This window comes from Motacilla alba, chromosome 2, assembly GCF_015832195.1.
Source record: "Motacilla alba alba isolate MOTALB_02 chromosome 2, Motacilla_alba_V1.0_pri, whole genome shotgun sequence".
NCBI classification, from domain to species: domain Eukaryota; kingdom Metazoa; phylum Chordata; class Aves; order Passeriformes; family Motacillidae; genus Motacilla; species Motacilla alba.
This window is the reverse complement of record NC_052017.1, coordinates 62,301,377-62,325,824: the sequence shown is the minus strand read 5'-3', so window position 1 is coordinate 62,325,824 and position 24,448 is coordinate 62,301,377. Positions and strand designations below refer to the sequence as shown.

General features: G+C 36.7%; 1 protein-coding gene across 2 annotated transcripts in view; it reads left to right on the top strand.

The window, feature by feature from the left end:
- Positions 1-24,448, top strand: part of RANBP9 (RAN binding protein 9) — a 38,927-nt gene that overhangs the window by 5,185 nt on the left and 9,294 nt on the right. For both annotated transcript variants that reach the window (XM_038128401.1, XM_038128400.1), the window contains exons 2-8: positions 3,893-4,004; positions 14,718-14,770; positions 16,507-16,674; positions 19,693-19,715; positions 21,672-21,856; positions 22,660-22,772; positions 24,093-24,201. In XM_038128401.1, the coding sequence (XP_037984329.1) occupies positions 3,893-4,004; positions 14,718-14,770; positions 16,507-16,674; positions 19,693-19,715; positions 21,672-21,856; positions 22,660-22,772; positions 24,093-24,201 (763 nt within the window). The remainder of the gene's footprint in view (positions 1-3,892; positions 4,005-14,717; positions 14,771-16,506; positions 16,675-19,692; positions 19,716-21,671; positions 21,857-22,659; positions 22,773-24,092; positions 24,202-24,448) is intronic.

Sequence of the window (24,448 nt, the reverse complement as noted above, 5' to 3'; positions counted from 1 at the left end):
CAGTTCAGCTTATATAAACTTCGTTTAAGGGTTTAAACTGCATAAACATGCTTACTTTTGTCTAGGTAGGTGCTCCCATAGATTTCTTTTGGACTATTTGGTGTGTATGCATTTTAAACTTAGATTTAGGTTCAAAGGTTATCTTTTTTGAAAGCAGAGATGGCTTTTCTGAACATGTTTATATCTGAGTTAGCTTTTTTTCAAGTAGATAGAATTAAAATTTAGATTAATTTCACTGTAATTTTGCTTAAGTAGTAGTGATACTACTTACTAAAAGTCATTAGTGTGAGTGCTTTAAAAGTTATATAAAGTATGGTCAGCTCATGGTTGTCAAACACTTCTAATGAAAGCCCAAGTGAAAACAGTTCTAGTAATTGAACTTGCCTATGACCTGGTTTACAGTGTAAAGTTCAAGATTCGTAGACCTGTTTTCCCTTCTCTGCCCCCGGTGCATCTCTTTGCAGAGTTCCATTTTTAATGCTGAAAATCCTTTGTGTTAAATACTACATACTTCAAAACTGTTCTTTTAAATACTCAACCTATAGCTTGTGACTGTCAAAGGGGTCTGCTTTGAGGAAACATTGGGCAATGTGTGTGTGATCTACTTCAGGTGTTTGGAACCTCCGATTCAGAAGTTCAGAGTTGTGTGTTGAAGTTCTTTTTTATTCACAAGCAAGGAAGTGAGGATTCAAGTTACCAAAGAATGTGGCAGCAGTAGAAGACATCAAGTTAATGGGCCGCTCAGCTGGAGAGTCCCATTGGTGACAGTGGTCACAAGTGCCTGAGAAAAAATCTAAAAACATGTTGGGCATAAACGGTGTATGTCTGTTTCCCCTCTCGGCTTCCAGCCATTTTAAACTGAAGGACGTTCTGAACTCAAGGCAGTGTCTCAGTTAACTGCGCTTCTACAAGCTTACCCCGTATTCTCTTAAACACTAACATCTACAGTATCCTCTGGTAAGAAATTTTGCAGTTCAGCTAACTGTTCACTTAAGAGTCACTTTCTTGTTTTAAAGCAGGCTGATAAACTATGACCACACGTATTTCAGTGTAGCCTGGTGGCACTGAAAGACTTAACTACCATGTTTAGACAGTGTGGACATACTTGGAATATTGGAACGTAGTTAGCTGGATGATGTTTAGCCTTCTTCTAGACATATTAATTATATGTAAGTACAAATAAAAGCAGTATGCTCAAGCAGTAAAACGGGATTCATAGGAGATTATGTTAAAAGGACAGCAGTTCTAAATTTAAGGTGTCTTCTGTTTTAATGGGATGAAAGTAGTTTTGGGCACTGACTTCCCCAAGCATGTTGCTTCACCACATGAAGTGTTTGGCAATACTGGTAAAGTATCCTGTTACTTCTGCCCCTCTGTTGACCTCTTATTTGCAGTGTGACAGCTGTGTGTGGCTGTGTTGTGAACTGGATCAGGGAACTGATCTGCTGCTTAAAAAAATCTGGTAGGTTTCTTAAACCCTGATCAGCTAATCAATCTGGTTCCTGGTATGTCCTTGCTAATAAATGCTGGATTGGGGAGGAGGTGGGAGAACTGGAGTTTCAGGAAGAGGTGTTAAGAATACCTTAAATAGGCATTGTTGCCAAACACTTAGATTGTGATTTCACAAAGCTAAGTCTGCTGGGTAATAGATTTACATTTTCAATAATATTTGGCTGGTTCCTACTGCTTTAGTCGTTTCTACATGGAAGACTTTCCCAAATAAGGAGAATGACTCAGACTGAAACTACAGATTGTCAAGTGCATAGAGTAACCAAGGGAACTTCTTTGCAGTCTATTTTAAAGTAAAAACCTAAAGACATTTTAGAAGAAGGTATTTTTCCTTCCTCCAGTGCATTGTTTAATTGGACTTCTTTGAACTTAAGGGTTGTCTTAGGAGTTCAGTGTTCTGCCCTTTCAGCTGAAGGATTTCGATGTACTTAGGCCTGATAATCTGTAATAGCTAAATAGTGATCTACCAGCATTTGAAAACCAAGCAAACTCATGGAAGCTAAGATTATGTACTTGGTTGTTACACTGGTAGTCACAGCCCAAGGAAATAACTTAAAAGTAGTGAACAATAAAACGTATTGTGTATGGAAGAGTAAATTACTGTTTTTTCCTCATGTGATAAATCACATCAACATGAAGAAATCAGCATGCAGAATGTAGGCAGCAAACTTAACATTGTCAAACCTGTGAGGTGATTGAAGGATCTCTACACAAAATGTTTAGTAGTACTAGCAGCACACTGAAGCGAGCAATGGATTTGCACTCAGAAAAGTAAGGTGATTGGCCACTTGTGTTTAGGTAGTAGCTCACTGGGGTGAGTCATTAACATCAGAGAAAACATGGTGGATTAAACCTAATGTCAGTGGATGAAGAATTTGTGGTGTGCAAAAAGGTGTTGGTTACTGGTGCGGCCTTGGTGAGAGTTCTCCCTGGCTGAGCACGTGCCATTGGTTAGGAGGTGGTGGGTGCTGGCTCTGCATGCTGATAAGCACTGACAGTTCTATGAACATTTGCACAAGGGAGCACTGTGCTCAGAGGTTCTGTACAGGTCAATCTGTGACCCTCTGCCCTTAGAGGTTTTGTACCGTGGGCCATCTGGGCCTTATCTTTCTGCCTGCCTAGGCTGTCATTCTCCTACAGTTTCTTCTTTGCTGTGTGACCTGACTTGATGCACCTGAGACATGATTAATCTGAGCCTGAGCAGTAATGCCAGTGTTAATGCCCCTGAAAGAAGTGTGTTTGGTTGTGGGATTTTTGCATATGCAGATCAATTGCTGTGCAGGTGCAGTAGGCCTCCCTGTCTGGACTGGAAATGACAGCTGGAGTGCTGCAGCACAAGTGATTTGTACAGCACACTCAAAACAGGCAGCTCCTTTTATCGTGCTACAGATCCACTTCAAGAGTAGGCATGGGATCTGCATGAGTTATTCTTACAGCAATGACAGTCTGTTCTTGGTTTCCATCTTACTGAATTACCTCTTGCCATGATCCAATATACTTTCCATCTTGTTAGTTAATTTTTTTAAACTATGTCCTGTGGCCCCATGCATGACTGTCACACAAAAGTTGAGGAGTTTGGGTGTATTTGGGAGACACTGTGTTTGCTTGAGCAGGTTGGTGCTAAAACAAGTCATCTTGTCAAAAGCCTGCTTCCAGGTTGATTTTGGGAAGGGCTGTGAAGAGAATGACACATTCAGAAGGTTTTTATTAGTAGAATGCAAGTGGCTCTTGGGTTTAGGTTGAAAATCCTGAGAGTAGACAAGAGCTGAAATTGGGCATTATTGTGGCAGAGCTAATATATACTGGGCCTAATAAGAAAAAGGAGTAGGAGCTGCATGAGCTCAGTTGGAGGCTGTAAGGCTTAATGCTGTCCTGAAACAACGTTGGAACATGGAAATTGATTGTGAGTAGCATGTTCTGTATAGTGACTGATGTTTATTCTGGAGGACATTAGAATTGAAGTGTCTTCAGTAACTTGTAGATTCAGAAGTACTAAACATTACTACATTGTGATTCAGTCTATAAAAATGAGTAAGCCCTGCGCATTTGAGAAATCATACCGTTCTTTCAAACACAGGTGGCCTTTTGTCAATCATGTTACTTAGAATGGTGAAACTTTTTCCTGGTTTCCCTTTAAATAATTATAGGACCTATTTGGATTACTATATCAAGGACTTCTTTTAGCTTCCTAGGTTGCAATACAGTGTTACAGTATTTGAAACAAAATACTCCATCATAAAAATCAGGTTGATTAGAATATTGTATGGTTTTGCTCATTGCATAAGCCTTTTGTTTTGAGTAGTTGGCATGCATAGCTTTGAGTCACCTTCTGCAGTTAACTAAAATACGTTTTTTGTGTGTTTTGAATGCTCTTGTTTTTCAGGTCATGGAAAAACTCCAAAAGATGCTGCTTCTGTTCGAGCTACACATCCTATACCTGCAGCCTGTGGCATATATTATTTCGAAGTTAAAATTGTCAGTAAGGGAAGAGATGGGTAAGCAGAGTGCATTATTAATTAATTATTTCTTTAAATACTGCCTTACATCTTCTTTCAGTCAACAGATGTCTTTAGTATCAAAACTTATTTTTCTATTTTACCACTTTATATAGCTTGATTCCTTATTCTTGAGAAGTTGCACTCTTACATTTGATTCTTTTAAGACAGCTGATTGTGGTATTCATTGTCCACAAAGCAGTGTACAATAAATGCCAAAACATAATCTCATTTTTTCATGACAAAAAAGTTAGGGTTTGAATGACTGGTTTGACCCTCCTGTTACCTTTAAAGGTGTTGGGTTTTGGCTCTATGGATTTGCAGACTTTCATGTAATTTTTAGGGTGTGTAGCAGACCAACTTATTTCCTCAGTGTGATCTTTTCATGGATGTCATATCAATTTTGAAACAGAAAGTTATTCTAAAGGCTACTTGTTGATGAACAGTAATAAGAATAAAGGGGAAGATTCTGAATAAGTGTCTGGGAGTTTGTGACCCTATGGAAAGAACAAGAATTGATGAGTAAGAAGCTGCTGCTTCCCATAATCCATCTTAATTATGAATCTGTTGAAGTACAAGTGATACATGCTTTTAAAAGTCTGCTGAGGCAGATAGAATCTCACCTGGGAAAGTCTTGAAGTGCTAATGAAATCTTTGCTGAAGCACTTTAGTTCCTTTTCATCTTTCACTGCTTTTGGTAGAGGATGTGTGTTAATTCTGATACAGTGTAGGACTGCTTTCTAATGTGCTGTAGTACAACCTCTGGTTCTGCGTCAAGGTTCTAGTCAGGACTGGCTATCCCTGTTCTAGGTACTGTACAAGTACCGAGAACAGGTATTGCAGGTGCTTATGCCCTCTTGTGAAAGTAAATCTTGAGAGGAAAGAACTGTGGGTGAAGTTCAGTGCCTTTGTCTTTTCTTTGTCTTGTTGCAGTTTGTTTCTTTCATTTTCTCAGAGTCCTGTAAGCCTTCTGTAAGTCAGAAACAGTATTCTAACTTCTTTGTTTTCCTTATAGTATTGCATAGTGATATTTTGAAAGAATAGCCTCTCAGTAGTACTGCAGCTTTATAGGGGCATTTATGAGTTTGTTGTTATTTCTGTTCTCAAAAGTTATCCCTGGGAGAGTTCTTTGCTGTGAAAAACTTACATCCATAGCTACTTTTGTTACACTGTGAAGACCTAATTATTTTTAAATTGAGGTGGTAGAATTTAGTTTTTCAAGTAACATTCTGTTACCGAGTTTAGGAACACCTTTCTTTTTTTTTAGGGGAGGGGGTGTGGGTTTCTTGGTTTTTAGTTTTGGGGTATTTTTAATTTTAGGAACATTTTTTAAAAAATTATCCTGCTCCTGTGGGTTAAGGAGAGGTTCTTATTGTGACTTGCTAGTGGTGTGTCTCTTGAAATAGTTTTCTGCCTACTTAGTTTGGAAGGTAGCTTTATTGTAGTGGTGGTTTTCAAAAAGTGTCCACATATGTGGGTGTGTCATTTTACACAGCTCCTCTAACACTTCATGGTAGATACTTTGTGTTGGATTTTTGTAATTTCAAATTCAGCCTGCAAAAGTGGAAAGACATCTCTGAGTAAAGTTTTTCAAGGGTTTGTATTTAAGTGGTTACTTGTGGGATGTACATATACCTATGACTTGCAAAGTTGCCTGCTGAGATTGCATAAAAAATGGAGGGGTACTTTTTTCAGTTAATACTGCCTCATCCTTGCTTCAGCCTTGTGGCCTTCATTTAGTGTCACTTTATGAAGCATTAGCTGCATAATGAGCTGAGATGTTAATTTTTTTCATTGTGTAGGATAGTATGGTAGCTGGGAAATACTGTGCACACAGCTAAAGCCAAATGTAGCTTGGCTGATAAAGACCAGGAGTCAACATGTGGCACCTCACTGGATGTTAAATATGTACCTCTAGACCCTGTTCTTAGGTCCAGGAGGTCTTTGATGAGATGCAGGATGAATCTCTTACAGTTCAGTGTTACCTTGCATTCAAACTAATAAAATTTTCCACAATAAGTAAACTGAGGAATTTAATGCCGAGAAATAGGACTACAGAAACAAGTTTCTGTCAGTTTGGATTTATTAGTTCTTTTTCACTGGCTGTTGTGTTCCACCTGGCTTGCTCCAGGTATATTTTTTTTTTAATTTTTGTCATCTGGTAATGGGAATAGAGTTCAGGAGGACCTTGTCTGTAGAAGACCAGCATGTAACTAATTGGGTCAATTAGCTGAAATGCCTTACTTGCAAAATTAAGTGTTCTCAAGGTGTTAGCCTGGCTGTGGAAGTGGTAGAGCTGTATGTAACAGTACTGTTTAAAGTAAATCCTAGACTACCGGAGGCAACTGAGATATCTATCTGTACGCTGAAATACAGCTTCCAACTTGCATAAATGTCAGTGGATAATTTTGTTATGTTTGTTTGGAGTTCCCTTTGGTAGTAGTCTTTACTACTTCTATTTAATTTTTTTGATAAACTCAGCTTAAAGTATTTAGTCCAGGTACTATATTATAGGCGTATGTCTAAGAGCATTCTTGTTGTGTGCTCTACTTAGCATGATTTGCCTAAAATATTCAAAAACCCTTTACTAAAAACCCGGTGTAGGAGGTCCATTGTTCGTGCTGCTGTAGTCCTTGAAGGTGCTGCTCCTAGAATCTGATCTTCCATATCTGAAAGTAGCAGGGCAAAAATGATTTTTCTTTGAAGAAGCACAGCTCTTTTTTGTTTAGGGTGTGGATGTAGCATGGCTTCTTGTGGCTGTGTTTGAGCACAGCATTGGTTTTGTCACTCTAATGACCTAGGTCATTAAATTCTTTAACATATCTAGGTGAGGAACTGGCTTGAGTAGAAATTTGAAGGTGTGTAATATATTAATTTTGCAGAAGTTTGTGACCAACTTTGAGAACATTATGAACACACTGAAGAAAGTGTGAAAAAAACAGCTTTACTAGGAAGGAAGAACTGGATATGGGAATTGGTGTTGCAGAGCAGATGAACAGCGAAGTTGCTAATTGATACGTCCATGTGGTGTCACAGGGTCAGTAACTGTTGGTACTGGATGAGAAAGAGGGAAGTGAGAATTAAGTTCAGTAAAAGTAGTAAGGTTGAAATATCATTCAAACATAGTCTGTCTTGGTATTTATAGAGTGTTTGACACGAGGAGTCGTAATGTACTGCTACAGTACAGATACATGAAATAATTACCCTAGATATTTTTGAATTCTTGCTGAAAGTTCTAGCCAACTGTCATATTGCTTTGTAAATATTTCCTGTTGTTCTTTTTTTTTTTTTCAGTTTTCTTTCTTAGTTTCATGTTGTCTTTTGTAGCCTAAGGGCTTCTATTTATATATATTGTCTCCTTTTATACTCTCTTTGGCTTTGCTTTGTTTGGCTCATGTGGAACATTGTGGATGGTTATGTGAGTAACAGTAGAAGGGTAATGGGTGTATGGGGAACAGTACCAAGGTGATGATTAGAAAGCATGGTATGAAGGGGACTATTAACTAACAGTAAGTTATGTCTGCATCTCTGTTGAAATGTCCAGTTAACTTAAAAATAAATTTAAAAAATTGGCCAGGAGAAGAAGCAGTCTCTGAACACTCATTGAGTTGATGTCCCTTTTCCCACTTTGTGACTGTTTGTGTCAGCTTCATGGTAAACCTGATTGGATAACTGATTTTCCAAAAGCTGACCTCCAGAGTGAGTTCGTTTTCATTCAGTTTTGTTCCCCAGTATGGCTGTTTGTATTGTTTCATGAGTAGCTATGACAGCAAAAGAGGGTGAAAGTAGAAGCAGAAAGCAGAATCTGAAACAAAGGGACTAGGAATGCTACTTTAGGTCATGGTATAGCTTATACCCTTAATTTTAGTTTAAATACAGCCTTTTGGCTTTTTAATCTTTCACCAGGAGAGACCTATTTCTTTCCCAGGGAAAATGAACTTCTGGGAACAATACTTTTATCTTCCATGTCTTGAATTTCTGTCCATTCTTATTGATTGATTTGTAAATACAATTAATAAGAGTGGGCAAATGATAGTAATAGCATGTACTTCTAGATAGTCTTCAGTGCTTTTAGAACAGCTGAGGAAGATGTATGCTTAAAATGCAGAATCATAGAATCACAGAATGGTTTGGGTTGGAAGGGACTTTAAAGATCATCCTGTTCCAACCCCACCGCCAGGGGCAGGAACACCTTCCACTAGACCAGGTTGCTCAACACTCCATCCAGCCTGGCCTGGAACACTTGCTGATTTTTTTTTTTTTTTTTAAAGAAGAGTGAAAACAAGGATTGGGAGTGGTAAACCATCCAGCAGAATTGATGAAAACTAAGTTTAGAAAGGCTGTATCCTTTCAGCAAGTAGCACTGAGCTTACACTTCTGTGACCAGGGTTGTTTAGTCTGTGGTGTTGTCGTGCTTATGCAGATCTTCATGGCCAGGCTTTATAGCACCGTGTGTAAGTTCTGCTAAATGTAGTGCACTAAAATAAAGTGTTAGTACAGCAATTCATGCAAGTAATCAGCATGGTTTTGGTAAAGCAGTGTTAATAAGGCTTTAAACACTTGTTACACTATGGCTGGTTTTTAACACTGGGTCTACAATCAGTCATCTGTTGTTTTGGCAGTATCTTGTGTAGTATGTGATGAAGTAGGTGGTGAAGTAAAAAAGGAAAAACTATCCAAAACAAAAATACCATGAGAATTAAATTTAAGTGTTCATGACACCTATGCCTGTGGCAGAGCCTGAACTGTTTTAGAGTGAGTCATAAATGCTTTGTTGCCTTCTAGAGGATGTATGTATAGCTCTTCAAACACAAACTGTACTTTTTTATTACAAGTTGTTTGTGTTGCAATAAGTTGGCTTTTCCTTTAGCATCCACTACACCAGTTTTCTTCTTCAGCAGAAGCATTAACCAATAAATGAAATATATAACATTGTCAGTTGCTGATCAGTTTGTATTTGTTTTGTTCATTACTAATGTATTCTGAAAATTTTATGCAGTACTAAGACCTGTTTTTATAGTTTTAATAGGTCTTCAGCTGGTATTTGTTAAAAGAACAGGCATTTATTAAAACAGCATGCAAAACTTCACTCAGTCCCTATTTACATATAAGTAGGCCTTGCAGCATTATTAGCAGAGTACTTGTGTATAGGGTAGAATCTGATAAGGTCTGAAGTATCCTTCTTTCATTAGTGTCTTCATTTGAATTGTAGCAGCTGCAAGAAGAGATCAGGTGATGAATCAACAAGTGTATCTTTTCTTAAACTATAGCAGTAATTAATTTTTTACGTGAGTGTATGAGACCAGACATTGACAGAAATTAACATTAACTAAGTGTTTAATAAGATTGTTTGAGGTTTGTGTTTACCTGGTCAGAAATATTGGAGCTGTGACAAAAGTTTTCTTTTTTTGATGGTGTATGCTGGAAATTGAAAATTGTAATTTAAAAAGAGAGTTAAGAGAATATATTTGATTTCTTGGTCTTATCTTCTTGAAAAATCATTTACTTCTTTCTTCTGAAGTTCATTCACATAAATATAGTGTATAGATGCTAACTTTACTGTAGTTCACATTTACATTATATTATTTAATTTTCTTTGCAACTATTCATTTCTGACAGTATGGTCCCAAAAAGGCTCTAGTCCTTGGGGACAAGTGTCACAGGATGAAATGATGAAACCTCAGAGTGTGAGGGATGTAAGTAAATGAGAATCCTTCTAGGAACATTAGAGCAATCACAAGCAAAATGTTACAGGAGTAACAGTTTCGAGCACTATGCAAAATGATTGCCTGATGTATTTTTGGTTTTGCCTCTCTATGCAGAACTGCATTAATCTGAAACCTAGGTTTATCATGTTCAAAATACTGTTTCCTTGGAAATACTCCGTAAAATTAAACTTGTTTTCAATTTGAAATTAAAGACTCAAACTGTCTGTGGCATATTTTGAAACATTTAAATAGATTAACATCTCATTTCTTATTGTGATTGTGCAGACAATTAAGATCTTGACTTGGCACATTTCTACAAAATTTTAATGCATAGTAACTATATTAAAGATAAACGTAGGTACCTTTTTAATATGGCTTATTTCTGGCCTCATAGTGTCAGTGAAGGCAGTGTAGAAAACTATAGGAGAATATTATTCAAACTTTTTATGTCATTGCAAGTCAGTTGTGAGGGCCCTATAGAAGTTCATTGAGTCTTTACATTCCTACAGATGATGCATTTTTTTTCTCATTGTCCTCTTTCCAAGATACTAACATAATGATAAAACAAACTATACCTGTTATATAGCTTATAATTTTTTCAGTATTGCTTCTACTTTTCTTAATAATCAATGGATTCAAAACATTAGGGTGTTTTCAGTTGCCTTATTTATGGCTGTAAACATCTGTTAGTGCTTTGTCTTATGCTCCCTACAGATATTATGGTAACTTAAGTTTCAATGCTGTATGGTTGAAGTTGCTTCCTTTAAATGGATAGCATGTAGAGAATAAGGTACTACATTGATTACTTACTTTTTGCAACACCAAAAGAGTTGGTTTTTGAAGCATCATGTAGCAGTTCCCCAGGTTATAATGTCTTCAGTGGTATATGTAGGCACAATGGAAGTCAGAAGAAATTTAACTCTTTGCAGAGATAGCAGGTGAAATTTCTGTAGTAGGAAGTCTGTCACATCCTACTGTGTAAATATCTGCTAAATTATTTTTGCTGTCTTTATAAATACAGTATTTTTGGAATTTTGGATGGGTGGGGTTTTTTTTGTTTTTGGTTTTTTTTGTGGTTTTTTTTGTTTGTTTGTTTTTTTACTAGAGAAGTGGTTATTTAGTACTTGAATTTATCTTCAGCCTTTCTGAGGTGTCTGTGGTTTGGTATAATTTTTGAGATTCCTCTTTATGGAGTGAGCAGGATAGGATATAATTAATCTGAGCTCTGATTTCCATCAGCTTTCACACTGAAAGATCTTCCATATACCTTCAACATAGTGGCTACAAGATTGAATGGAACAGTTATAAATAAAAATCAGAGTTGTGTCTGTTTCTGGATTTTGTTAATTTCTTGATCTTTTAGCATCTGCAGTTCTGTACCATCTCTTACTGCTGTTTTTTCCTTTTGTTTGGCTCTGGCTGTTTTTATTTCTCACAATTAGTATATTCAGGCATCCAAGTAGAAACTTAAGGCTGCAGCAAAAATGTAAATTTAGTTCTTTGAGTAGAAAGATACATTAGGAGAAAATAGTTATTGTGAGCTTTCTGCTTTTTAAACATTTCTCTGCAGAGAAGCCTAGGCTTTTCAGTATGTGTTACAGGAAAAAAAGTAGGTATCATAATGCCTTTTTTTGACATTTTCTCTTTTGCTTTGTGGTAAAAAATATATTTCTATATGACTTGTGAAATGTAAACTAGAAAATGTGCTGAGACACTAAAATGGTAACCTATATCTTAATTGAACTGGACTGGAACAAGAATAAATACAATTTGAAGTGGAAAAAAAAAAGTCTTTGTAAAATACACTTTCTTTCTTGGTCCTTAATACCAATTTGGCTGTACTTTAAATTGTTTTCCAGCTATAGTCTCTTACTTCAGACTCTCGTGGGTTGATTTCATGTCTTCCATGAGTGGTTGTTCGTTATTTTATGAGATCCTGTAAGAGTTGAGCATGTTAATGAGGTGATGAGTAGCAGCCAGTGGGACTGAAATTGCTCAGAAAGAGGGGCTGCTTAATAAAACAGGCACCAGGCCTCTTTGTGCCATTTGCCTGGGTAAATGATCCTCCCACTGCAACAGCCAGGGACGTGTCTGGGTAGGGAGCTCAGGTGGAGGGACAGTCCTCAGGCACTGAGGGAGGCAGCCTCAGAACCACACATTTGTTCACCCTCTCTGGTCTCTGAAGCCACGCGGTGTCCATTTTTGGAAGGTGCTTCAGGATGGACTGAGGGTGCTGCTTCGTGGTGCTGACACCTCCACTTCCCAAGGACAGCTCTTATGGCTGACACAGCTACTGACAGGAAAAACAGGTCCACTTTGGTCTCCGAGACCAAACCTATTAATGTGACAGGACAGCAAGTGCATCATGAACTGACTTAGAACTTTCTGGGCCTGCATTGCACCTGGGCTGCTTGTTGTGCTGCCCATCATGTTTGTCATAAACTAACGGAGGAAAACTTAAATATGTAGCTCTGCCACTCTTCTGATCCTGACATGCATGAAATGTGAACTTTAAGCAGCAAACGGGAGGACAGTTTATGTACTTCTCCCACTGAAGCAAGTCTTACAAACCATGACTCTTCACCTAAACAGGGGTTAAGTGTCTCAAAAAAACAAACAAAAAGTCGATTCCAGTCTGAAGGTTACAGGTGTGAGGAAAAGGTCAGAAGTTACATGTAGTGGTTTGGGATAGATGCAACTCCTGTTGATAAATTTTAGAGCATTTAAAGCCTGCCTGTCCTGGTACTATTTTCCCCCTCAATTTATAGTGTACTAACCTATATGAACATGAAATTAGCTATCTATCAACTCTAAAAAATAATAAATTAGCTTAATTGACGAGCCTTTAATTTCGCTCACTTCAAACCATAAGTTGTAGACATTCCTTTTAAGGCCTTGTGAAAGATGTCTATAGTAAATTCATTAGTTGCAATGTTTTTATCTAGCTTCAGTTTCTATTAATAGCAAGTCTCCTTCACAAAATGGTGTTAACATTTCGAGTAGTTGTAAGTGAATCCCAGGGAAAATTACATACTGTTAACATCCATCTTCTTCCTGAGATGGTATTAGTGCCTAGTGCTTTCCAGTCACTACCAGTGGGTAAAGATTCCTTGTTCTCAGCTGTATTAAATACAGTTTGTTTACAGCTGTTACTGAGGAGGATTGGAAGTTAGGATATCTGAGGAAGAAAACAGTGGTGATATCAAAACGTTGCCTAGACAATGATCTTCTGTCTAATATTTTGAATTTTTGTGTAACCTTAGTCTTGTTACTATAAAAATACTGAAACAAAACCTTGATTGCATTTTTAATCTGACTCACATTCAAAGGCTTTTTGCAGTCAGTGGAGTTCAAGTTATCTAAAATTGTTTTTAAAAGTAAACATCCTTTCTTTAATGAACAAGAGATTTTCAGTCTTCACATGAATATCCTTCATGTGTCAGACCTCAGACTATGCTAATAACAACTCTGCCTTTATTATTTAAGACAAAATCAAGGGCTTTCCACTTGTTGCTTTCATTTATAATTGTTTTGTTGAATCTGCTGCTGCAGTGGTGCCTCAGTAATGTATTCAGCAATGCAGCAAAGACTAATCCTTTTGTTTGTTGACCTTTGCTTCAGCTCTTCAGATATTAAATGTAATATCTGCTATATATGGTTCCGTTTCACACTGGTATGTTTGAAGGAGAGGAAGGTGGTATTATTATACTTAGAAATTATCAGAGGAGGGCTTTTTAAGTATCAAACATAGAATCAGGTAAGGTAACTGTTAGAAGTGATCCATGGAAAAAGCAGAAACCCCCATACACAATTAAACATGTCACTTCTGAGATGTTCTGCTCAGTTTCATTCTGTGTCAAAAGCATTTTAAATAGCAGATCAACCTGCACTTCCAAATGGAATAGTTGCTTAAAAATTTCATTTTATGAGATGGGAATACAAAGGTCATGTTTGTTGACTTAAAGTTTTCCATATTGCCACAGGTGAATATTTTGTTTTCATATGGTTTATTATTTCACAGCAAATTCTTGTTAACTGATGTGCACTAGTGTCAAAATACTTTGCATGATTCGATAACAAGTAAATGTAGCTTTAGGTGATTTTTGGATGCTTGCTTTAGTTGTTGGAGGGGGGTTGCTTTATTTTGGGCAAGGGACAATGGTGAAAGCCTAGCTTTTCATTTTCCTGGTTCTCTTTTTGTATTCCTGTTGTCTTGGTAATGACATTAGTTTTGCTTAAGAAACAAGAAAAATTGATTTTGCTAACTTCTAATAGTGCTATCTAGGAATGAGGAAATTCTTCATTTTAGCTTTCTAATATTTGCTATTAAATTGTTAACAATTGTACTGGACACTGACTTTATTAAAACCACCTTTCTGTAAAGCTGGCTTTTGGATTTAATTTCAGATTACTGGTTAGTGTAGTACAAATATTTTCAACTCTTTAGCTTGCCATCAGATTACAAGCAGCTGAGTGCCATTGCTGGTAAATTTCTCAAGTTAATATTCTGCTCTACAATCCAGGCCTTTAATGTTCCAGTGTGATCTTTTCGTAAGTGCTGTGCAAAGTTACATTTTGCTGCTGAAGTAATGCAGTGTTGCATGTATTTTATAAAATTACTCATTCCAGTTTGTCTGCAAAACATCATTAGGTATGTTGAAGATGATGAAATTGGTATGTGTATGGCTGTAACCCTACTTTCAGAATAAACTGTGACCTTTGGCTTCCTTTGTTCATGCTTTAAACATTTTAGCTAATACCATTATTCTCCATCAACAACTCCGGATGCCAAAAATAAAAGTTGTCTTTACCTCCTGTGGAGACAAGATCTGTCCATATTAAACCATATATGCTGGGAATCCCATGTTCTTATGCCACTATTAAATGACCTCTCAGTAGCTTAATTGGTACATGATTAGTCAGCATAGTGTTTCTTGGCAATGTTCCACATACATATGTATTTTTGTAAGAGACAGATGCATTTCTTTTGTTCTTTCATTTTTAGTTACATGGGAATTGGGCTTTCGGCACAGGGTGTGAACATGAACAGACTACCAGGTATGTTTCAGTTACTTGCATTGGTTTTTGAAATAATGCTTCAGCTTTGGTAAGCAATAGAGTAGCATGACACCTCTGTGTTGTGTCTGTTACTGGAGTTACATAACACTTGCAGCTGAAAAGTTTAACTTTTACTGTACATTTACTCCTGTACTACTTCTGTCGGCTCTTAGTGTTACTTTTAACATTATGCAGATACTTTTTAGCAAACAAATACAGTTTAAGATTTTCATCATATGTCCTGATAAAAATGAAACTCTGGATTTACATGCTCTGTATGCTGGATTTCTAGCAATAAAAATGAACTACTGTGATAAAAACTTCCTGTCAAACATGGAGGGAACTCTCATTTTGTCACTTTCTGTACCATTACCTTTCCAGCCTTTATAGTAAGAGTGTGTAGCCTAGTTTTAAGTTTTGACTGTTCGATTCACCTGCATGGTCAGGGACACTGTCCAGTTAACTATTGTCTGTAGTATCTCTGAATTTATGTGTGTATACATAAAAAACTGGGTTTTTACCAGATCTTTAAATGTGTGAAAAATATCCACCCAAAACCAACCGACTTACCAAAATATAAAACCATGTTGAATTGACCTTCAAGTATCTGCATTTTTATTACTTCTGAGTTTTAATCTTCTTACCCAAATGCTCTGGTAGAGATTCATACAATGACTGCAAGACCCCATTACACTGTGAGCCCACCTAAGGCTCATGAATTATTAGTGGATGGCATTAAGTTTGATTTAGGATGCTATAATTATCAAAGATACTACTAATCAATGTAACTGCAATAATTTGGGGTTGTCTTTAATTTACTGAGAGATGTTTGATATGGTACCAGCTGAAGCTACTGATGATAAAGATTAAGGGTCTAAGTGTGAAAAATGCTTCCAAATTAACCTGCTAGGCAGCAGCTTGACAGAAGAGGTTCAGTATTGACTTGCAGAGAGTGTAGATAGGTATTTATAGAAGAGCACAGACCAAGACTGCTTGTTGTGAATTTCATTGAGTAGTGTAACAGTATGAAGCTCCTTAAAGCTACAGTAGTACAGCTTCTTCACCTGCAAAATCAGCACGATATTTGCATGCATAATGATTAGCTCTTGGCTGTGATTTTCACCTGTGTTGCTAATTTTTTTTTCTTTTATTTAAATTTTATTTTCATTTTCAAGGACAGCATAGCTAGTTACACTTTAATCTGGAGATTCTGTTATTATGCAGAGGCTGCTTGCTGCTGAATAGTCATTGAGAATAATCAGGACTAGAAATATGTTTCCCCAGAGATGCCTGTTTGGTTTGTAGCCAGGAAGAATCTGATTATGACATATGGTAGCAATAGTTTTACAAAATGAAAGGGAGAACAGGAGAATCTTCACTGCTTTACTGGGACATGTCAGATCTGTATATAGCTTTTTGAATTTCAGCATTGTAGCTGATTATATTTTTGGTGTTGGTAATACTATATCTTGGAGTAAAGAGAAAAATGTGTTATCTGAATTTGCATTACCTGTTATATACTACAAATGCAATTTCTTATTCAGCTGTTTTCATAAAAGAAGTTGTCATTTTTAAGATTACACAGTGGCTTTCTTAGATAAGAAATATTAGAAAGCAGAAAGCTGAGCATAGTAATTAATGGTGTTAACCTGGCTAGAATATACCAACTTAGCACAGCCTTCAATTTATTTAATAATAAAGAAAATGAATAAATTGCAAATGCTTTTGTTTTCTAGGTTGGGATAAACATTCATATGGTTACCATGGAGATGATGGACATTCATTCTGTTCCTCTGGGACGGGACAGCCTTACGGCCCAACGTTTACTACGGGCGATGTCATTGGTTGTTGTGTCAACCTTATCAATAACACCTGCTTCTACACCAAGAATGGACACAGCCTGGGTATGGAGAAATGCTGCCTTTCATGACAGCGTTATGTCTTTAAGTCTGTTGTGAATAGGAAGCCCTCTTCACATCAGGAGCAAGGGGTTTGAATAGTTCTTTTGATAGTTTGATAGTCTATGAAGTGATTAAAGAACTGGGAAAAAAAAATTCTTCTGTGCCATTAGCACTAACATTCCTTGTGAATTTTGGAGGATTCGTCTTATAGCATCTCATTCCACAGGATCTGGATTAATGAACTCCATTACTAAATCCACAAATAGTGCTTGATGGTCATAAAGTAATAGATAATAAGAGAACTGAAGATAAGGAGAATGGATATAGCTAAAATTCCTTGCTGCTCTCGGGGGAACACTCAGCCTTCACTAAAACCTTACACTGGATGCATGTTATTTTGAGCATATGCTGGTGAACGATGTCTTTTGGATTCCAAGTCTGGAGTCATTCATAGTTGGGCTAAAGCCATAAATTATAAAAGTTGAGCTAAAATTAAGTCCATCAAACTCATACAGTAAATTGTAGTATTAGGCAACATTGCAAGATAATTTTTGAATTTGAAGATGTCAGGAGTGGGTGGAGTTAAAAATTTTAATGGAATATCTATTTCAGTTACTTAATGTAATTTAATGAGCCAAGATACAGAGTCTAAGGAAAGAAGAAGAAAATTACTTCTTGCATTAGGAAACGGATGGGAGCTTGGGAAGAGATCTTGGAATTGTGCTGAGGGGAGCAGGAACTTTGAAGGGATAAACCTGAAAGAAGAATAAGGTTTCTGTGATGAGGGATAAACCTGAAAGAAGAATAAGAAATGTGATAAGGAAAGGAGAGGGTAGCATGAAATGAAGTAAGAGATTATTGAGATAGGTGGTCTTGAAGTTGCTGTTCTATTTTCTTATATTGGCAAACACAAAGTAGGTTTGGAAAAAGGGGGAAGGATGTGGTTTAAATTCTTTTCTAGCATCCCTGAATGAGACTGACAGTTTGTTTGCTCAGGCCTTGAGCAAACACATCTGAGTTGGGAGTTTTCCTGCGTCTACTCACAGCAGGGCTTAGGAGTCTCCTCCTGAGGTCAATTCCATGTAATCACTTCTGTGATTATATTCTTTCATGATTTAATGTTTCTTCTAAATTGAATGAGTCTATATTCCTTGCGACCTAGGGCAGTGGGACACTTGAACCATGCACTGTGTAGTTATTTCTTTTGGCATCCTGTTGCAGGATAGGTCCAAGTGGAAGATAATGGTCTTATGATCAACGACAGAGATACAAGTGTTCTCACTACACTTATGGTCACCTGAAAGCATGAGTGAGCTAGGAAGGCAAGAGCAGAACCCTCCTTTCCAGTGGAAAACGTAAAGCAGACTGGATTAGGCCAGCTGTGAAACAACAGTGCAAAGGATTAAAGTCCGTTTTTAGAGGAAATCAGAATGGCATAGGTGAGGGGAGGCTAAAAAAGGTCATCTGTCAGAGAGTGAGTCTGACAAACACTTTATGGATTTCAGAAGGAAACCTGACAGCTGTTCTGCTGTCATGGACTTTGCTAGCTTTAGCTTCTGACATAAGAAAATTGATTCTGTGTTGAGTGGAAAAAGAAATCAGAAATTTTGTCTGTCTCACTGAGTTGTTGCAGTTGCTAGTTGTCCAGAATTCCTGTAGATTTGTGACTTGGAGGACATTTATGTTTCTCCTCTGGGCCCACATATTTGGTCTAGAATATAGGAGGTCTCTGGCTCAGCCTGGGAATTGATGCTGCAGAAAGGGCTAAGCTGTTCTCATGCAAGTGTGAAATCCTGGGCTGAAAAGAAGCCTCAGCCCAACTTCCCCCCCCAAGACCCCAGCTCCTACATATCACTTAGTCATCATTTATTTGTCATGCCTACTGCCTCCATTTTGGAAAAGAGCAAGTTGGATGTCAAAATTGGCAAATAGAAAAAATGGTGTAGCATAGAAAAAGATAAAGTAAGAGCAGAGAATAAATAAAATGATAGCTTTGAGATATGATGGGAGGAAACAAAGGAAACAGATTAACTCAGTATGCCATCCTTCTGTCTCAAAAGATGTGGGTAAGGAATCCAGATGCTCTTGAGGTTTGAAATCCTGGTGAAGAGTAGAGATTGAAAACAGGGATGGAATTTAGGACAAAAGGTTAAAAGCTTTTTTTTATCTTAAATTTGAAAAGGTGGTGGTACAAAATAAATTGAAGTTTGAAGGGATAAGTGGATTTGAATAATTCAGCATAAAAAAAAAATACTTGCAACAATGAAGGAAATTCTGAAATACTGTAATTTTTTGGCTGTCAGAAGGAGATTACTGATGTGGTTTGGTTTGTTTTTTTTTTTTTTTAACTGAAAGCTTCCCACCCCCTGAAATTGCCTGAAGATCCTGAAGTGTATAGAGGTCATATTTTTCTCTAATCCTGAGACAGCAAAATCACTCCCTTGGTTTTACGGGTAGATGGATGTTTGTAATTATGTAACAAGATATTAAACTGTTCTGTTGGAAAACCAAAGCATGAGGGCATGGATTAGAGTGAAACATTTGCAGGCTGGTTTGGAGTATTATAGACATGTGCTGCTTGTGTAAAGATTGTGAGTGAGTATGAAGAAATGTAATAGCAAACAGGAAAAGACATCATTAAATCTTGATGTTGCAGCATCATGACATGCAAGTGAAAAAGTATTTTCAGATATCCTTACCTTTCTTCTCTAAATTTAGTATGTAGCTAGAACTTTCAGACTTTCTAATCTGCCTATCTGTATGATTTGCTAAACCTTATGACCTATTTTGAAAAAAAATAAGGGCAAATTAAGTATTTTTGAATGATAATTATTTTTTGCCAAATACCACCATTTATTATTTAAAAACATGAATTGTGTGTAAGCATTATGGATTTCACCAAACTTAGCTTATTTCTGAGATGGTTTGCGTGAGATTTCTGGACAGATAATGATACATTTTAGAAAATTAGGCTAGAATCCAGACACATGGAAATTAATCTTAATTTTCTCTTTATTACAGGCATCGCTTTCACAGATTTACCGGTAAGATAAGTGCATTTTCAAACAGTTTTCCTTTGTGTCTTTAAACAGATGTTTCAGATCAGACTAGCATTTACCCTATGCTTGTTGGAATCACAATGATAATCTTTGTAGCCAGTTTAATATTAGATATTTCTCATCATGATTTCAGTCGTGATTTTTTAATTGAAGGAGAAGAGAAGGTGTTTTGGTTTTACACTGATGCTTACAAGAGGTTTTCCTTTTCAGATTTTTTTTAGCAGAATAATAATACATGCAAATAATTATTACATGCTTTGACACATTCATGCCTTACATACAGAATCAGAGCTGTATTAAACACCAACATGGTGGATGACTGCTTGAGATATTGTCACTGCAACTCATTCTTGATGCCTGATTTTCACAATTTTTTGCTTCATAGAATTAAATGTATCAATTTTTTTAAAAGCTGCACATATCTGAAGTCTTGTAGCTTTTGAGTCAATTAAATTGTGCTTTCCTTAGAACTGGCATCTGTTCCCTATACTACTGATACAGGCATGATGCTGCACTTACTTTGATTTTCTTCTCATCCACTTCATTTCTGATTTAATCTGTTTAAGGTGCAGTGTGTGATGCACATCCACCTGGCCAAGCTACTCCCTTTGTTTGGACTTAAGAGGCAAGGACAGATATTAAGGAAAAATGAAGTCAGTAACCAAAGGAGCCTCTTAGTCCTACCACAGGGTTGAGTGTTTTGTGTAGGAAACCACTGCCACTGTTTTGGATCTTCAGGATGCTAGCAGGACTCCTTGCTAGCACATTTGTGCCAGCTCAGGAAAACTGACACTATAATCTGAAGTATGAAGCTGAACCTCTTTTTAGAATCAATGGTTTCCATCTTGTTAAAAGAATTGAGACTTGTGGTTTGTTGATTATTTTAGACTAGGTAACAGTATGAGCATGTTTATTTAAAAAAGCAAATTGTGTATTTGTGAAAATAGAGGCAAGATTGGCTTGGGCGTTGTTTGAGAAACCAGAGTATTTTTCATTTCACTGGGTTCTCTGGGCTCCAGAGTTCCTACTGACCTGTGTGTTGATAACTTCTAATAGCTTTAATTTATTTAGCATAATAGTTCTGTAGATCAGCATCCTGTTATACCATACCACCATTGTCTGCAGTGTAATTATGATGTAGGTATATTTATTGAATAAACTTCAAAACAAAATTTAAACTACCTCCCCACCACACACACACAAAAGACCCCAGTAACAAAACCCCATTCACACAATTGATTGCCTTGCCATTGCTGAGGTGCTCATTGCATTTAAGAAAATTGTCTTTATCCCAACAGGCAGATTTTACCTTCTCATATTTGGCATATTTTAAATTTGCATGGAGACCTAATTTCTAAGCAGAAGATGAAACTGAGACAACAAGAAATGCCGTTAAATTATTTTCCTAGATTCAAGTGCGGGAATTCACAAAAACAGTGCATTGTTACAGTTTTTGTTAGGCACTACAATTGGACTTGGAGGCTATTGTGTTTTCTGTCCTGTCAGTTCTTACCACTAAAATTCAGTGATGTTTTAAGTATTTCACCCTAAAAGGAAAATGGACCACTTTGTAAGTTTAATTTCTGTTCTCTTTTTAAAGGAAAAAAACTGGTCTTTAAAATAATCATCCAAAATTGTTACTTAATATTTTGTGAAATTTAACCCAAAAGTTGTAACATGTAGCACAGTTTAAAAAAATGTATTTTCTGGCTAGAATGTCAGTAGGATTTTCTTCTCCCAAACAAAAAGAGATTATGAGCACTGGGAATAAAATTAGTCAGTCGTTGTATTGCTGTATTGGCAGAAGCTGCTTGTACTGCTGGAGCACACTGCTAAAAGCAGTGAGATTATTACTAGAGGTGAAAAAAAAAAACAAAACAAACCCACAACAGTGGGGATTTTAGGGCAAGTGTCAAAAACTAACTAAAATATTTCTTGCAGCCAAACTTGTATCCTACAGTAGGGCTTCAAACACCAGGAGAGGTTGTGGATGCTAATTTTGGACAACACCCATTTGTATTTGATATTGAAGACTATATGCGAGAGTGGAGAACCAAAATTCAAGCACAGATTGACAGATTTCCAATAGGAGATCGGGAAGGAGAGTGGCAAACAATGATTCAGAAGTAAGACTTGTAGTATTATTAATTTTTTTAAGTCGTTAATTGCATGACTTCAGAGATTTTAAAAAGTTATATCTATTGTCTTGTGCAAAAAGGGATAGAAGCTATTAAAAAATAGTACAAGTAATTTTATTACCAGATTTGATAACAGTGTAAAAGGGAGTATGAATAAATTTTGTGGCAGAGTTGTCTGTGTCATTAACAATTTGGACTTTATAATGATGAGTATAAGACTTCTGTTCTAATTTGATTTACCTAATACCAACTGGGGAGTTTGTAGGAAAGTTGTCATGGTTGTAATGGGCAGTTTTAATACTCTGGAGATTTCCCTTTGCATTCTCAGCCTTTGGCATGCTAGGTTAAGTTGTGTCTCATTAGTGTTTCTTGGAAGAATGGTGGTTCTGACTCTGCAATTTTATTTTTTCAGTAAAAACAAAGACTTAATATGCAGCAGTTTCACTTCAGTGGGAGTAATGAAAAAAAAAACAAAAACCAACAGCTTAATTAGCAGTTAATATTTGAACTGACCCTGCCTTTGGGTCATGAAAAATTGTTACTAAAATTCATCATAATAAAGTTATGCAATTATTATTTTTTAAAATTATTTTTCTGTACAGTGTTTTGAAGAATATACTGACTCTTAACTGAATTACTTTTGTCTGACTTGTACAGAAGTCTCTGCATTTCAAGCTGAATTTTTCAATTCAGTCAGCTTATTTTGTCAAAAGGTTCTTACATTCAGGAGCTCTTGGTTTCTTACCTGTATTTAATGAGTATTTCTGAGTTTTGTTTTTGTTTATTTTTAGAATGGTATCATCTTACTTAGTTCACCATGGATACTGTGCAACAGCAGAGGCATTCGCCAGATCCACAGACCAGACTGTGCTAGAAGAATTAGCTTCCATTAAGAACAGACAAAGTAAGGCTGGAAAGCACGTTGCATCCCTTTTTTGCTCCCTTAAACAGATAGTATATAAAGCTTTCTCTTAAGCAGCTTTATACAGTTTGCTTGCAGCACTGCTCCATAGCCCAGTTCTTTGCTGTCATCTAATGTTACACATGTGTGAGCAGCTGGGTATGAAAAATCTGCACAGTAATACTTTGTAACTTGTTTGATGTAGCAGAATGTGGTAAATTATCTGTTGTCTTTTCTCTTGAATGGAAAGTTGTGATATGTCTGAAACCAAGTGTGTGTAATGTCTCCTGAGTGTTTGTGAGAGCTAATGGTTAGTCACAAACAGAAATATAAAACTCAGTCGTGACAGACGTTTATATTTTTATCTGAACTGTGAAAAGGGATTGAGTTTAGAGAATGTTTTATAAATTAAATGAAACTTGAGTTTTCCTGCTTACAGATGTGAGGGGAAGAGGACAAGGACAACTAACAGCAGTTCAGTTCTAACTTGCCATGCCAGTGCTGTTTGGCAGCCTGATGGAAAAGTGCCTTCCCCTTCCATTTAAATCCCTGCTCTATGACCATCAGCATTTGTGTGTATGACATACCACATGGGGAAACTGCTTTGGTTGTAAAACAACACATCTCTTGGTTCTTTTGGATCAGTTTCTTTGTTGGTGAAGAGAGCTGGGAGGCTGTTTGCAACTTGAGCCAAGTTACAGCCACAGAAGCATCAACTAAAGCAGGGACCTTTGTGAAAGATTTTGCTCAACTGTAGTTGGATTACAAGTATGTGTTGTAGGTGAAAGAGACTGAATTTTTGTTTTTCTTAGTCAAAATTGAACCTGTAGGAGTATGATGCAATTTGGATGTTCTTGAGTGACAGTAATTTGAAATGTGCTTAATTATAAAGTTGTGAAATGAGAAGTAAATCACAGAAGAGTGTCTGCAGTCTTATTCTAGTCTGAATGCACAGTCTGACTACAAAGCAGTTGGATGCTGGCAATAAATAAAAATACTGAGTTCTCATTTAGATACATGTAGGTGGAGTGCAGTTATTAAATTTTCCTGTTGAACATTTTAAGGAAACATGATCTTTCTTTACACTATTTTTTTTAAAAGGAAAAAAATCTTGTTGATTGATGGTTGCAGTGTCTTTTAATCGTTGATGTACGTGTATTAATCCATAAAAGCTGTCCATTTAACTGATGTTGGTTTTGCTGAACAGAAGTTCAGAAATTGGTTTTGGCAGGATGAATGGAGAACCCATTGAAACAACATAACAGCTGTATCCAAGTTTACTAGAAAAAAATCCTAATCTCTTATTTGTTTTTTGGTGAACAGGAATTCAGAAATTGGTTTTAGCAGGAAGAATGGGAGAAGCCATTGAAACAACACAACAGTTGTATCCAAGTTTACTAGAAAGAAATCCTAATCTCTTATTTGCATTAAAGTGAGTCTTCAAATTATACAGATGTGTGTTTATAGATGGCACAGTACCTTCTGAGACAAGACAGTTACTCATTTAAAGCTTTCACAGAAATTTATACAAAGTTAAGCAGCGCTTTTTAGAAAATGTGTGTATTTCACTTTTTATGCTCTTCTTATTTGCTACATGTTTAACTAGGTTTTGTCATCGAGGCCCTGGTTTGCAGCATAATTCACATCTCCCTGTAGACTTGTTCTCTAGAACTAAGTTC